A 12,304-nucleotide genomic window follows, 5' to 3' on the forward strand; every position below is an offset into this window, starting at 1 on the left:
GACTGGGAATTGAAACTGGAACCTTTTGGTGCATGGGATGACGCTCAACCAGCTGAGCCATACTGGGCAGGGCAAGGGAGGGTATTTTTGAGACTGTACCATGTTCCAAGTCAGGTGGCTATCTATGTCACTGAATGAGTGGGGACATTGAGGCCCTAAGAGTCGGTGACATGGCTGGTGAGAGAAGCAAAGGGACTGAGTTCACATTGCCTAGCTCTAAAATGCTCCACTTGTTCATTGGGCGCATACTTACTGCCTGCCTTGGAGAGAGGGTCAGCTGCACACCTGCCACCCACCTTGGAGGGTCTGGCATGGGTCTGGTTGGTTCACTGTCCACTGAGTCACCTGTAGGCTTATGAGACTGGTTACATAGTTCTGAAGGAAATGAAATGGGTTTCTTGAAATTCATTTGTCTAATTGAGGCATACCCTCAAAGTGATTTTTTTCTCATTTTGCTTTGATTTTTTTCTTTCTGCACATAAGTCTTACTTTTTATGGTTTTTCTACTGCCATTTCAACCCTCTGCCCCTCCCTCTTTCCCATAAACAGAACTGCCCTCTCTTCTTTTCAGTCACCATTGTGATCTGTAGAGGTGTGACACTGACCTTTATAATTGGACAGGATTTACTCGGACCCAGATGTAACTTATCACCTGTTCATGCCCCAAGAGCTTTTATTTTCCAGGGCTGGTTTGAGTAATGATGTTGTTGTCATTTATTAGGTCTAGAGATTGCCCTTTCCATTGCCCTGGGTTTACTATTGTAGGAAAAGACTCTAAGAAGTTGCTGGAGAGGTGTTTGGCTTTCTCAGGAGGGGCAAAGATCCTTATGCTGGCTGAGGCCTGGGAGTAAGTGCAGTGGATCTCTGATGGATTGTTCTGTGTCATTGTCACCCGAAGCCCTCTGCCCTTCCTTGACAGCCTGCCTTCTCCATCCTCACCCCCAGGCTCTTGCCCACAGAACACAGAAGACAGGTGTCCTGTACCCTCACTCTCTCTCTCTAGTCTTGTCACTGTGCCAACTTACCACCACCCTCATCTGCAACTGCAGCTGCAGCTGCTTATAAGCTGTGGGTGCTTTCCACCTCACCTTGTCCTATTGCCCCCTCGGCTGGCAGTGCCCTCCGAATTTGATAAGACTGGCATCTCCTCTGCAGTGAGACTGCCCACTGTTCCCTCAGCCCCCTACCCAATGCCCACCGTGAAGATCCTGTCACTGTGCCTTCAGCTCTTGGTGCACATGGTGTTTCATGTTGCCATCTGCCAGCCGGCCAGTCCCTCAGGGTGAGGGCCTGGTCAGAATACATCTGGTAAGCCCTGTACTGTCTGATTTGGGAAAGAAAATAAGAAAGGTTGTGCCATTTGGAAATTGTACATAATAGTTCGCTGCCAGAGGTGGAGAAGGATGCCTTCAGTTTTATTTCCCTCTTCCTCTGGGGACCTCTGCTCTGAGGTTCCTCCTCTTCACTCTGGGAACCATAGGCAGTGCTGAGACCAGCACTTGAACCTCCTGGTGTTAAGTCTTGTACACTGGACCCCAGTCCTCACTCATGTGCCCTTAGCAGTGACTGTGTGACAGTCTAGAGTGTCAGGTAGAACAGGACAGATGAAGTCCTGCTCTGGAGCTGCCAATGCCGTTGAGAGCCCTGAGCTCAGTAAAGGCATCCCAAACGGTACCTGCCTTTTTTTATTTTAGAGAGAGAGAGAAAGGAAAGGAAACATTGATTTTGTTGTTCCACTAATTTATGCATTCATTGGTTGATTCTTTTATGTGCCCTGAATGGGAATTGAACCTGCAACCTTGGCATATCAGGACAACGCCCTAACCAACTGAGCTGCCTGGCCAGGGCATTCCCTGCCTTCTAAGTGGAGCGTATGTTCACGGGTGTAGAAGACCGTAGGTGAGAAGAATATGGTTCAGGTAGTGGAAGTGCTTGGAAGAAAGTCACCCGACATATAGCCTGACTTCAGCCCAACACTCTTCCTGAGCAGGCTTTTTTCTTTCCAGCTTAATTCTGGCAGTTAAAACATACACAACACCAGAGAGGGCAGTAAATGAACTATGCTCGGGCTCAGCAATCATCACCATTTTGCTGACACCGTTTTATATGCCCCTTCGTTTCCCTTCTCCTCTCTCACTATCCAATTTCAAGTCTGTTCTGATAATCCTGTGCCCTTGGCTGGCCTACCCCAGTGGGCATGCTGGGCCCTTGTCCTCCTGAGTCTTTTTAAAAAAATTGATTTGAGAGAGAGAGAGGAAGGGACAGAGAGAGAGAGAGAGAGAAACATTGATGTGAGAGAGAAACATTGATTGGTTGCCTCCTGCATGCACCCTTATTGGGGACCGAACCCCAACCTGGGCATGTATCCTGACTGGGAATCGAACCGGCGAGCTTTCAGTAAACAGGACGAAGCTCAACCAAGAGCCACACTGGCCAGTGACATCGGATCATCCTATGTCACTCCCTGGTGTTGCAGACACTCTGGTCCTTCTCCCCCGCCTCTGATTGTTCTGCATTTCTTTGCTGGCTTCCTTCCTTCTTCCTTCTGTGACCATTTTTCAAGGCATTGTCTGGTAAACAAGTTACCAAGAATTTACTGTCCCTCCTGCATTTCATTCAGGAAAAATAAAGTTTGTAAACATTTAGAGAAAATTTTGTTCACTGAGGGCTGTGTGTTTTGCATATTTTGTTGCTTTTAATCTTTGGCATTAATTTCTTTTTTTTTTGTTTTTTTTTTTTTTTTTTTTTTTTTTTTAAAAAAAAAGAAACAGTCTGCTTTTTTTTTAATCCTCATCTGAGGACATTTTTCCATTTTTTTGCACAGACAGAGTGGGAGGGAGAGAGAAGAAGAGAGAGAGAGAGGGAAACATCGATGTGAAGGGACACATCGAGTGGCTGCCACCCGCACGACCAACCAGGGCTGGGGACAAACTGCAACCGAGGTACATGCCCTTAGCGGGAACCGAACCCGGGCCTCTCCGGACCGCAGGCCGACGCTCTAACCGCTGAGCCAAACCGGCCAGGGCATCTTTGGCATTAATTTCTATTGCTGTCATTCTTTTCATTAAAAAATTCAGACATTAGCCAGAAAAGTAATTAAATTGATTTGCAAAGGAAAAATAGAAACAGTCTAGAATATTAAATCAAATACACATACTTGTTCTTTGCCTACAAAAATATTAACTTAAGTCTTTGCACGTGTATTTTATTAAACATGTAACATGAATTAAACCTGTATTGAGATATCTGCTTTTTGTCGTTTTCCATTGCAGAATGTATGACAACATGTCCACAATGGTGTACGTAAAGGAAGACAGACTGGAGAAGCTTACGCAGGATGAAATTATTTCTAAGACAAAGCAAGTAATTCAGGGGCTGGAAGCTCTGAAGAATGAACACAATTCCATTTTACAAAGTTTACTTGAGACACTGAAGTGTCTGAAGAAAGATGATGAAAGTAATCTGGTGGAGGAGAAATCAAACATGATCCGAAAGTCACTGGAGATGTTGGAGCTTGGCCTGAGTGAGGCACAGGTATAAGTGAGCGCTGTGCAGGCATGAGCAGGACTTGACGGTCTGGAGCACTGGAGACTCGTTTGAATGTGCAGTTTAACTAAACTAGAATGAAGATACTTCCAGAATAACAGATCAGCTAGTGTGTGGGTTATGTCTGTTATGTAAATGATAGTTAATTTGGGCATGTCTAAATTTTGAAGTATTATTTTAAATTGATTTTTAGAGAGAGAAGAAAGGAGAGGGAGAGATAGAAACATCTATAACAGAGAAACATCGACTGACTGGCTGCCTCCTACATGACTCCTGCTGGGGATTGAACGCACAACCCAAGTATGTGCCCTGACTGGGAATCAAACTGATGACCTCTTGGTGCATGGGATGATGCTCAGTCCACTGAGCCACACTGCTGGGCTGGGCATGTCTAAATTTTTTTTTTATCCTCACCTGAGGACATTTTTCCATTTTTTGTTCAGATAGAGTGGGAGGAAGAGAGAGAGAGAAACATCTATGTGAAAGGGACACATTGAGTGGTTGCCACCCACACAACCTAACCAGGGCCGGGGACAAACTGCAACCGAGGTACGTGCCCATAGCGGGAACCGAACCCGGTCTCTCTGGAATGCAGGCCGACACTCTAACTGCTGAGCCAATTCAGCCAGGGCATGGGCATGTCTAAATTTTACAAAGTAGAGCCAACGGGTGTGTCTTTAGGACTGGATTTGGCTGCATATACCAGAAAACGAAAACTGGCTTAAATATCATATACTGTGTAAAAGAAACACCAGGGTGGCTCTTCAGTTGGTCTGCAGCTGCTCGGTCCTCAGGGACACTCAAGACCCTGCCACCCCTATCCTCCCAGGCAGCCGGTCTCCTGGACTAAGACAGCTCCAGCTACAGCCATGTGACCCTGTTCTAGCGCAGAAGGGACAGGAAGGGTGAGTCCCCTCCCTTCCTCCAGCTTGTGTCTAGCGCTCTGCTTGTACTTCGTTGGCAGAACTTGGTTCCACAGCCACACCTAGTGTGGGGGAGCCTGGGGAGTGCCATCTTGCCCACTGAAAGTGCCAGGTTCTGAAGCCTAAGGAAGATGGGAGAATGGATATTGGCTGACAGCTATGGTTCCTGTGATACCGAAGACAAATGGCAGTGTAGATTTGACTGAACCTTCATTTCTGTCGTGCTAGCATAGAGATGGAAAATGTGGAGACATGTAGGTGTCCCCCTCGCCCCATAACTTTCGGCTCTGCCAACAGATTTTAGGTCATGTTAAATAGACTAGTACTTGTCTCCTTTCTCCCTTGACTGTCTTCTTGTCAGCGAGTGAACAGAGCGGCAGTGGGTGCTGGCTCACCATGTCCTGCTTTGAGGAGGACCTCCTCCACACCTGTGTCTGCATGCTCGTTCTAGAGTCCTCCATCCCAACCCTGTCACAGATGCCATTGAGAGAGTTTGAACCTTGTGTAGTTGTTGTGAATCGGTTATTTTGCAGGTTCTGTAGTTGAAAAGCGACAGAATATGAACCTTTTTAATTTGGCAAATGTTCAGTTTCTGGTCTTAAACTTGGGAGGATAAGGAAGGGGGCAGGCCAGGTGCAGTCTAAAGAGAGTGAACGGAAGCCAGCTTCCCAGCTCTCTCTCATGCTCCCAGGAATGTGCAGAGGTCTGTCTCTGAAGCTGGCCAGTGCCCTGAAGGCAAGAGTCGTGGAGCAGCTGCCACGTTTAAGACAGGGACCTAATGACGTGCTGATGTGCACTTCAGAGCCTTCTGACCCTTGATGCTAGCTGCAAAGATTTCTTTCCTTTCCTTGGGACATGGAAAATCTGCTTGCCCACCCTCCCCCAGCTCCACCCCAACGCCGCACAGAGTGACCTGTACTCTGCGCACATTGGCAGGCATGTGCACACTGTCCCTTGGGGCAGGGTCTGCGGGAAGCTGTTTTGGAGCTGTCAGGATGGGAGCAGAGTGTACAGTTCTATCAGGAGAGTGGCTGTGTATTCACTGCTAGTCCATTTGAGATACTTAGTCAGAAAAACTGTCTAGTTTTCGTAGATGTTCTGGGCATGTGATATTCTTTTTTTTTTAAATCCTCACCCAAAGATATTTTTTATTTATCATCAGAGTGGGAGGGAGGGAGAGAGAAAAACATCGATGTGAGAGGGACACACTGACTGGTTGCCTCCCCCATGACCCGACCAGGGCCGGGGACGAGCCACAACTGAGGCACATGCCCTTGACTGGAATTGAGCCCGCAACTCATTGGTCCGCGGGCTGACACTCTAACCGCTGAGCCAAACCAGCCAGGGCAGGTGATACTCTTTATTGTGTCCCGTGTGTAGTCTATGACTGAGGGTGGAATGAGGAGTAAATTGCAAGGTGTGCTTCGGGGAAACACACCTGCAGGTGTAAGCCACAAGTACGATGCCTGTATGGAGGGAGGCTCTGTTTGCTGGACAGCTGCTGCATGCTGGGCCATCTGTCTGCAGGTCATGATGGCTCTGTCCAACCACCTGAATGCTGTGGAGTCAGAGAAGCAGAAGCTGCGTGCGCAGGTCCGCCGTCTGTGCCAGGAGAACCAGTGGCTGCGGGACGAACTGGCCAACACACAGCAGAAGCTCCAGAAGAGTGAGCAGTCTGTGGCCCAGCTGGAGGAGGAGAAGAAACATCTGGAATTCATGAATCAGCTGAAAAAATACGATGACGACATTTCTCCGTCTGTAAGTGGTTCTGTGGGAGCGCACTGTTGACAGTCCTGCAGGATGTCGGAAGGGGGCTTCAGCGCAGCTGCGAGAATCGTCTCTCCCCTCTAGTGATCACATTTAGCAAGATAAGGTGTTATGGTCCTGGGACTGAGCCTCTGGGGAAGTCATAGAAGTTCTCTCTCTTTTTGTTTTTATTTTATTTTTCTTTTCCTTTCCCTTTCCTTTTTTATTCTCACCCGAGGACATCCCTCCATTTTTTGTTCAGATAGAATGGGAGTGGGAGAGAGAGAGAGAGAGAAACATCGACGTGAAAGGGACACATCGAGCAGTTGCTACCCTCACAACCCAACCAGGGCCGGGGACAAACTGCAACCGAGGTACATGCCCTTAGCGGGAACTGAACCTGGGTCTCTGGACCACAGGTTGATGCTCTAACCACTGAGCAAAACCGGCCAGGGCTCTCTTTTTGTTTTTAAATCAGTTTTTTTCATTGATTATTAAAAGGAGTGGAAGGGGGAGGAGAGAGAGAAACATCATTTGTTTGCCTCATGCATATGCCCCTGCCAGGATCAAACCTACAACCTGAGTATGTGCCCTGACCAGGAATCAAACCTGAGACCCCCTTGGTGAGCCACACCAACCAGGGCCATAGAAGTTATCTTTGCTATATTCTTTTCATATGTGTTTCTTAGAAGAATGGTCAGAAAATGTAAAAATAGTCTAACTATAAAGTTCACGGCAGATAGGCACCATTGCCTTCCATGAGGTCTGCCCCAGCTGGAGGTCTGAATGTCCTGACCCATTGCAGTCTGGTGTCCATGCCCGTCATGCTGCTGGAACTCTTTCCTTCAGGTCAATGATGACCCGACCCATGCGCCTATAATCCAGAGTCAGGACTGACTCGAGCGAATGGTGCTGCAGGTTGTGGCTTTCTCTGTGAGACCCTCCCCTGCCCCAGGACACCACCTGGTTCTCCTGATACCTTGCCCTGGCCTCCCTCGGGGCCTCTCCTGCAAGCTTACCTTGTGGTTCTTAGACTGTTAGGGTTCCCCAAGGGTCTTGGTTTCCCCTTTTTTCTGTTGGCTGTCTTTGGATGTTTATCCCAGTCTTGATTATTTTTCATCCACTATTTGTTTCTGATTCAGTAAACTTTAAAAAAGAATAACCTTTTAAATTTTAGATTCACAGAAAAGTTGAAAAGATAGTAAAGAGAATTCCTATATATCCTTTACCCAGTTTCTCTTAATATGACATCTTACATTTCTTTTTTTTTTTATCCTCACCCGAGGACATTTTCCCATTTTTTTGTTCAGGTAGAGTGGGAGGGAGAGAGAGGAACAGAGAGAGAGAGAGAAACATCGATGTGAAAGGGACACATCGAGTGGCTGCCACCCGCACGACCGACCAGGGCCGGGGACAAACTGCAACCGAGGTACGCGCCCTTAGCAGGGACCCAACCCGGGTCTCTCAGGACCGCAGGCCGACGCTCTAACCGCTGAACCAAACTGGCCAGGGCAAGCTCACATTTTTTAAACACCTAGTTGGTGCTGGGCATGTTCACTACACAATCTATAACCGTTGAGTTCCACTTTTGTGACTTCAGCCTGAACCCTCATCCTAAGCAAACCAATACTACTCTGTGCCTTAGTCAGCTTGGGCTGCCATAACAAACTACTACACACTGGGTGGTGGAACAACAGACACTTCCACGGTTCTGGAGGCTGGAAGTCCAAGATCAGGCACCAATGTGGTTGGTTTCTGGTAAGGATTTTCTTCCTGCCTTGCAGATGGCCACCTTTTTGCTGGGTCCTCACATGGTGGGTTGAGGGTGAGAGAGAACACACTCTCTGGTGTCTCTTCTTATTAGGATACTAATCTTATTATGAGGGCCTCATCTTCATGACTTCATCTAAACCTAATCATCTCCGAAGACCTTGTTTTTGTTTTTTTTTTTTTTTTTATCCTCACCCGAGGACACTTTTCCATTTCTTGTACAGATAGAGTGGGAGGGAGAGAAAGGAAGGGGGAGAGAGAGAGAAACATCGACATGAAGGGACACATCGAGTGGCTGCCACCCGCACGACCAACCAGGGCCGGGGACAAACTGCAACCAAAGTACATGCCCTTAGCGGGAACCGAACCCGGGTCTCTCCGGACCGCAGGCCGGCGCTCTAACCGCTGAGCCAAACCGGCCAGGGCAGACCTTGTTTTTTAAATACCATCATGCATGTCCAGCTGGTGTGGCTCAGTGTTTGAGTGTTGACCCAAGCACCAGGATGTCACCTGTTCGATTCCTGGTCAGGACACATGCCCAGGTTGTGGGCCTGATCTCCAGTGGGGGGGCATGCAGGAGGTGGCCAATCAATGTTCTCTCTCATCAGTGTTTCTCTCTCTCTCCCTCTCCCTTCCTTTCTCTCTAAAAACAATAAAGGGCCCTGGCCGGTTTGGCTCAGCAGTTGGAGCGTCGACCTGCAGTACAGAGAGACCCGGGTTCGGTTCCCGCTAAGGGCACGTGCCTCGGTTGCAGTTTGTCCCCAGCCCTGGTTGGTCGTGCGGGTGGCAGCTACTTGATGTGTCCCTTCACGTCGATGTTTCTCTTTTTCTCTCTTCCTCTCTCTTCCTCCCGCTTTATCTGAACAAAAAATGGAAAAATGTCCTCGGGTGTGGATAAAAATAAATAAATAAATAAATGAATAAATAAATAAATAAATAAAATCAATAAAGGAAAAAATTAAAAAATAAATACTATCACACGGGGGTTAGGGATTCGGCCTAGGATTTGGGGGTGGCATAGCTCATAGCACCCTAGCACCCTGTTTTGTTAGGCTTTTTGTACTTCTCCCTTTCATCTGTAGGTCAGGAGCAATGAAATGTTTTGATGTAGGAGTTGTACTGCTGTAGGTGCTGTGGGAATAAGAGTGGTTGGAGGTGTTGATGCTGGTGGTTCACCTGGATACTGGAGACTGCTGAGCAGGGGAACCTGGGTTTGTAGAATCAGGCCTAGAATTTTTTATTCTGAACAAATGTCTTGCTTGGAGAAGAGAGACAGTGAGAACCCTGCCTCTTCTTTCAGGGTGTGTGAGGGAGGGATTGTTCTGAGCCTGGTATTGTAGGGGGCACACAGGCCACACTCCCCTGCTGCTGTGCTGGACGCCTTCTAGCACAGATCCTTCTGAAAAGTCCAGGGCCCGGGTCAGAGTCAGGAGACGCAGCTCAGGCACAGTGCTTCACCAACTGCGCCATCCCCATTCTGCTCTGCTGATGGCCCCACAGTCCTTCAGAGCACCTCCACTCCCTTTCATGATCCAGCTCCAGATCACACCCCCTTAGTCATCTTCCATCTATCTGGAGCAAGTCCTTTCCAAAGAAGAAGAAAGAGTGTCTTTCATGGCCTTGAGATCTTTGAGGAATACAGGCAGTTACTTAATGGGTTCATCTGTTTCTTTGTGAGAATATTGCATTAATGCATGTTAGACAGGACTGTTATAGAAGTGACATTATGTACTTTTCAGGTGGCAAATGACTGTGTCCCTGGGTGATGCTCTTGCTCACCTGGTCACAATGCCATCTGTTCCCCACTGTGTGGTCCCTGTTTAACCTGTGCTCACTACTGAGTTTCAGATTCAGACTCTAGAGCTGGGAGGTGGCCCCGTGCTCGGGGGCCTGCGGTGGAGATCCAGCCCTCCAGGTCTGCGGCCTGCAGAGATGCACTGTTTTTATATATTTGGTTTTCAAGTAAAATTTAAGTGAGAGTTTTCCTGTTCTGAACCTCCTCAGAACCCAGGTGAATTATGGATAATCCTATATTTGATCTTAAAAATCGGTATCTTTTCTAAGGTTTTTTAATTAAAATAAAGTTTATATCAAAAGTTTTATAGCACTTGTGTGACTAAGGTTGTTCTGGGTTGGTTTCTAGGAGGACAAAGACACCGATTCCACCAAAGAACCTCTGGATGACCTTTTTCCAAACGATGATGATGACCCTGGTCAAGGAAGTAAGTTGGGGCGGTGGTTAGATGTCTGAACGCAGACAGAGGGAAGGTGGCTTGTGCTTACGGGGTGTAACTGGTGCCTCGTGGGCACCTTTGAGTCGCAGACTGCCTTGCAGGAGCACGTGCATGCTTCGACCATGTGTTTCCCAGAGAATTTCATACAGTTTTCTGGTTGGGATGTAGTGACAGACCAGCCCCTAGGGACAGGGCCATGTACAAGCAGTTCAGTTGTGATCCCACAACTGTTCAGTTGTTTTCCACAGTGAAAAAGGCAGGGCTGGTTTTCTGGTGCCAAGAGCAGTCTTACTGCAGTGTGTGTGTCTGTGGGTGTGTCTGTGCATGGTGGGGGGATATGTCATCCCCGGAGAGTGCTGATAGGTTTCCATGGCATGGGGCCATGTGCTGACCTGGACCAAAGCTAGAGGAGAAAATTTAAATCATGCCGTCTGGTCATTTCTGCGAACCGTGACGTGGAACTGTCTCTGTAGTCCAGCAGCAGCACAGCAGCGCCGCGGCGGCTGCCCAGCAGGGCGGCTACGAGATCCCAGCTCGACTGCGTACCCTGCACAACCTGGTCATCCAGTACGCCTCGCAGGGGCGCTACGAGGTGGCCGTGCCCCTCTGCAAGCAGGCCCTGGAGGACCTGGAGAAGACTTCCGGCCACGACCACCCGGACGTGGCCACCATGCTCAACATCCTGGCCTTGGTGTACAGGCTAGTAGTTTTCATTCTGTCCTCTGACTTTTATCTTGAGACCATATTTTAGTGAACTTGCTCTTAAAATACATTTCTATAAACCTGTATAAGCTACTTTATAATCTTATCATTCTCTTTTTTTCCTCAAACAGCTTGGGGTTAAATTGAAAGGACTCAAGCTCTGTGCAATGGTAGAACACGCACCCCGTTCCTTCTAGAACAGCCACACCAAAATTCTCGGTTTTCACACAAGACTGCCTAGGTTTCTTCCAGAACAGCCTTCACACTATGCCTGCAGTATCCTCCCCACCTTGCTAGGGCCTGTTAACGCCCTCTCCTTCTGAACCCAGGTTCCACTTGATCCTGTTGTCCCGATCCTCTGTCCTGCCTCTCAGGGTGCTGGTGCATCGGGGTTGTTGGAGCTCTGTTCTCTCTTCTCCCGGAACATCGACTCCTTGACGTTGAGGATCAGGTTGTCTTTGGGCATCATTCCAGCCTGTTTTCTAACATAGGTGCCCTTGGCGAACATGTTGAATTGAATTAGTTTGCTCTGTGGCATTGGAGTCTTTTGTCCGCTCTTGTGTTTTGGCTGAACTACCCTGAAGTAGAGCAGATCAGATGAAGGAGGACCTGAGGGGAAGTCACTGACAGCAGTACGGGGTGCTGTGGCCGTTCCGGTCATGGGGCTGTCAGTTACCCTGCCTCACTGTTCTTCACTGGTTTTGAGACCCAAGTACAGACAGTGGAACCTCAGTTCTCAAACTTAATTTGTTCTGGAAGGGTGTTTGAGAAGTGATTTGTTAAAAAACAGAATCATTTTTTTCCCACTGGAAATAATGTAAACTGAATTAATCCTTTCCAGACCCCAAATGATTCCGTTTTAACCTTTCTTATATACAGGACACGTCTAATGTACGTAGTCCAATGTATAAACACTTCTTTTCTCAAATATGCTGAACCAACCCCTACAGTCTTAAACGAGTCACCTTCAGCCCTTGTTCCAGAGTCTTTCAGGAGGTCAGCAAGCAGCATCTTCACTTTTTCACATGTCATTGCCTCCGAAATGCTGTCTGCTTTTTTTTTTAATCTTCACCCAAGGATATTTTTACATTTATCTTAAGACAGAGTGGGAGGGGGAGAGAGACACATCCATGTGAGAGAGACACAGGTTGGTTGCCACCTGCACGACCTCAGCTGGGGCTGGAGACGAACCACAACTGAGGTATGTGCCCTTAGCTGGAATCGAACCCTTGACTCTTTGGTCCTCGGGCCAACACACTATCTGCTGAGCCAAACCGGCCAGGGCCTGTCTGCTTTTCATTTATCCAAATGAACACCAATTTTTCTACCTCTTTAGTTGCCTGTGATCATGGTTTCTGTTTCATGAGCACTTTCACACCCTTA

General features: G+C 47.9%; 1 protein-coding gene across 15 annotated transcripts in view; it reads left to right on the plus strand.

Moving 5' to 3' along the window:
• The window catches only part of KLC1 (kinesin light chain 1), a 62,181-nt gene that overhangs the window by 20,937 nt on the left and 28,940 nt on the right, over nucleotides 1–12,304 (plus strand). For all 15 annotated transcript variants that reach the window (XM_036246831.1, XM_036246820.1, XM_036246841.1 and 12 more), the window contains 4 exons: nucleotides 3,273–3,534; nucleotides 5,997–6,227; nucleotides 10,129–10,207; nucleotides 10,693–10,918. In XM_036246831.1, coding sequence (XP_036102724.1) covers nucleotides 3,274–3,534; nucleotides 5,997–6,227; nucleotides 10,129–10,207; nucleotides 10,693–10,918 — 797 coding nt within the window. In that variant the 5' untranslated portion in view covers nucleotide 3,273. Of the gene's footprint in view, nucleotides 1–3,272; nucleotides 3,535–5,996; nucleotides 6,228–10,128; nucleotides 10,208–10,692; nucleotides 10,919–12,304 lie in introns of those variants that run through there.

This window comes from Molossus molossus, unplaced genomic scaffold (assembly GCF_014108415.1).
Source record: "Molossus molossus isolate mMolMol1 unplaced genomic scaffold, mMolMol1.p scaffold_m16_p_1, whole genome shotgun sequence".
NCBI classification, from domain to species: domain Eukaryota; kingdom Metazoa; phylum Chordata; class Mammalia; order Chiroptera; family Molossidae; genus Molossus; species Molossus molossus.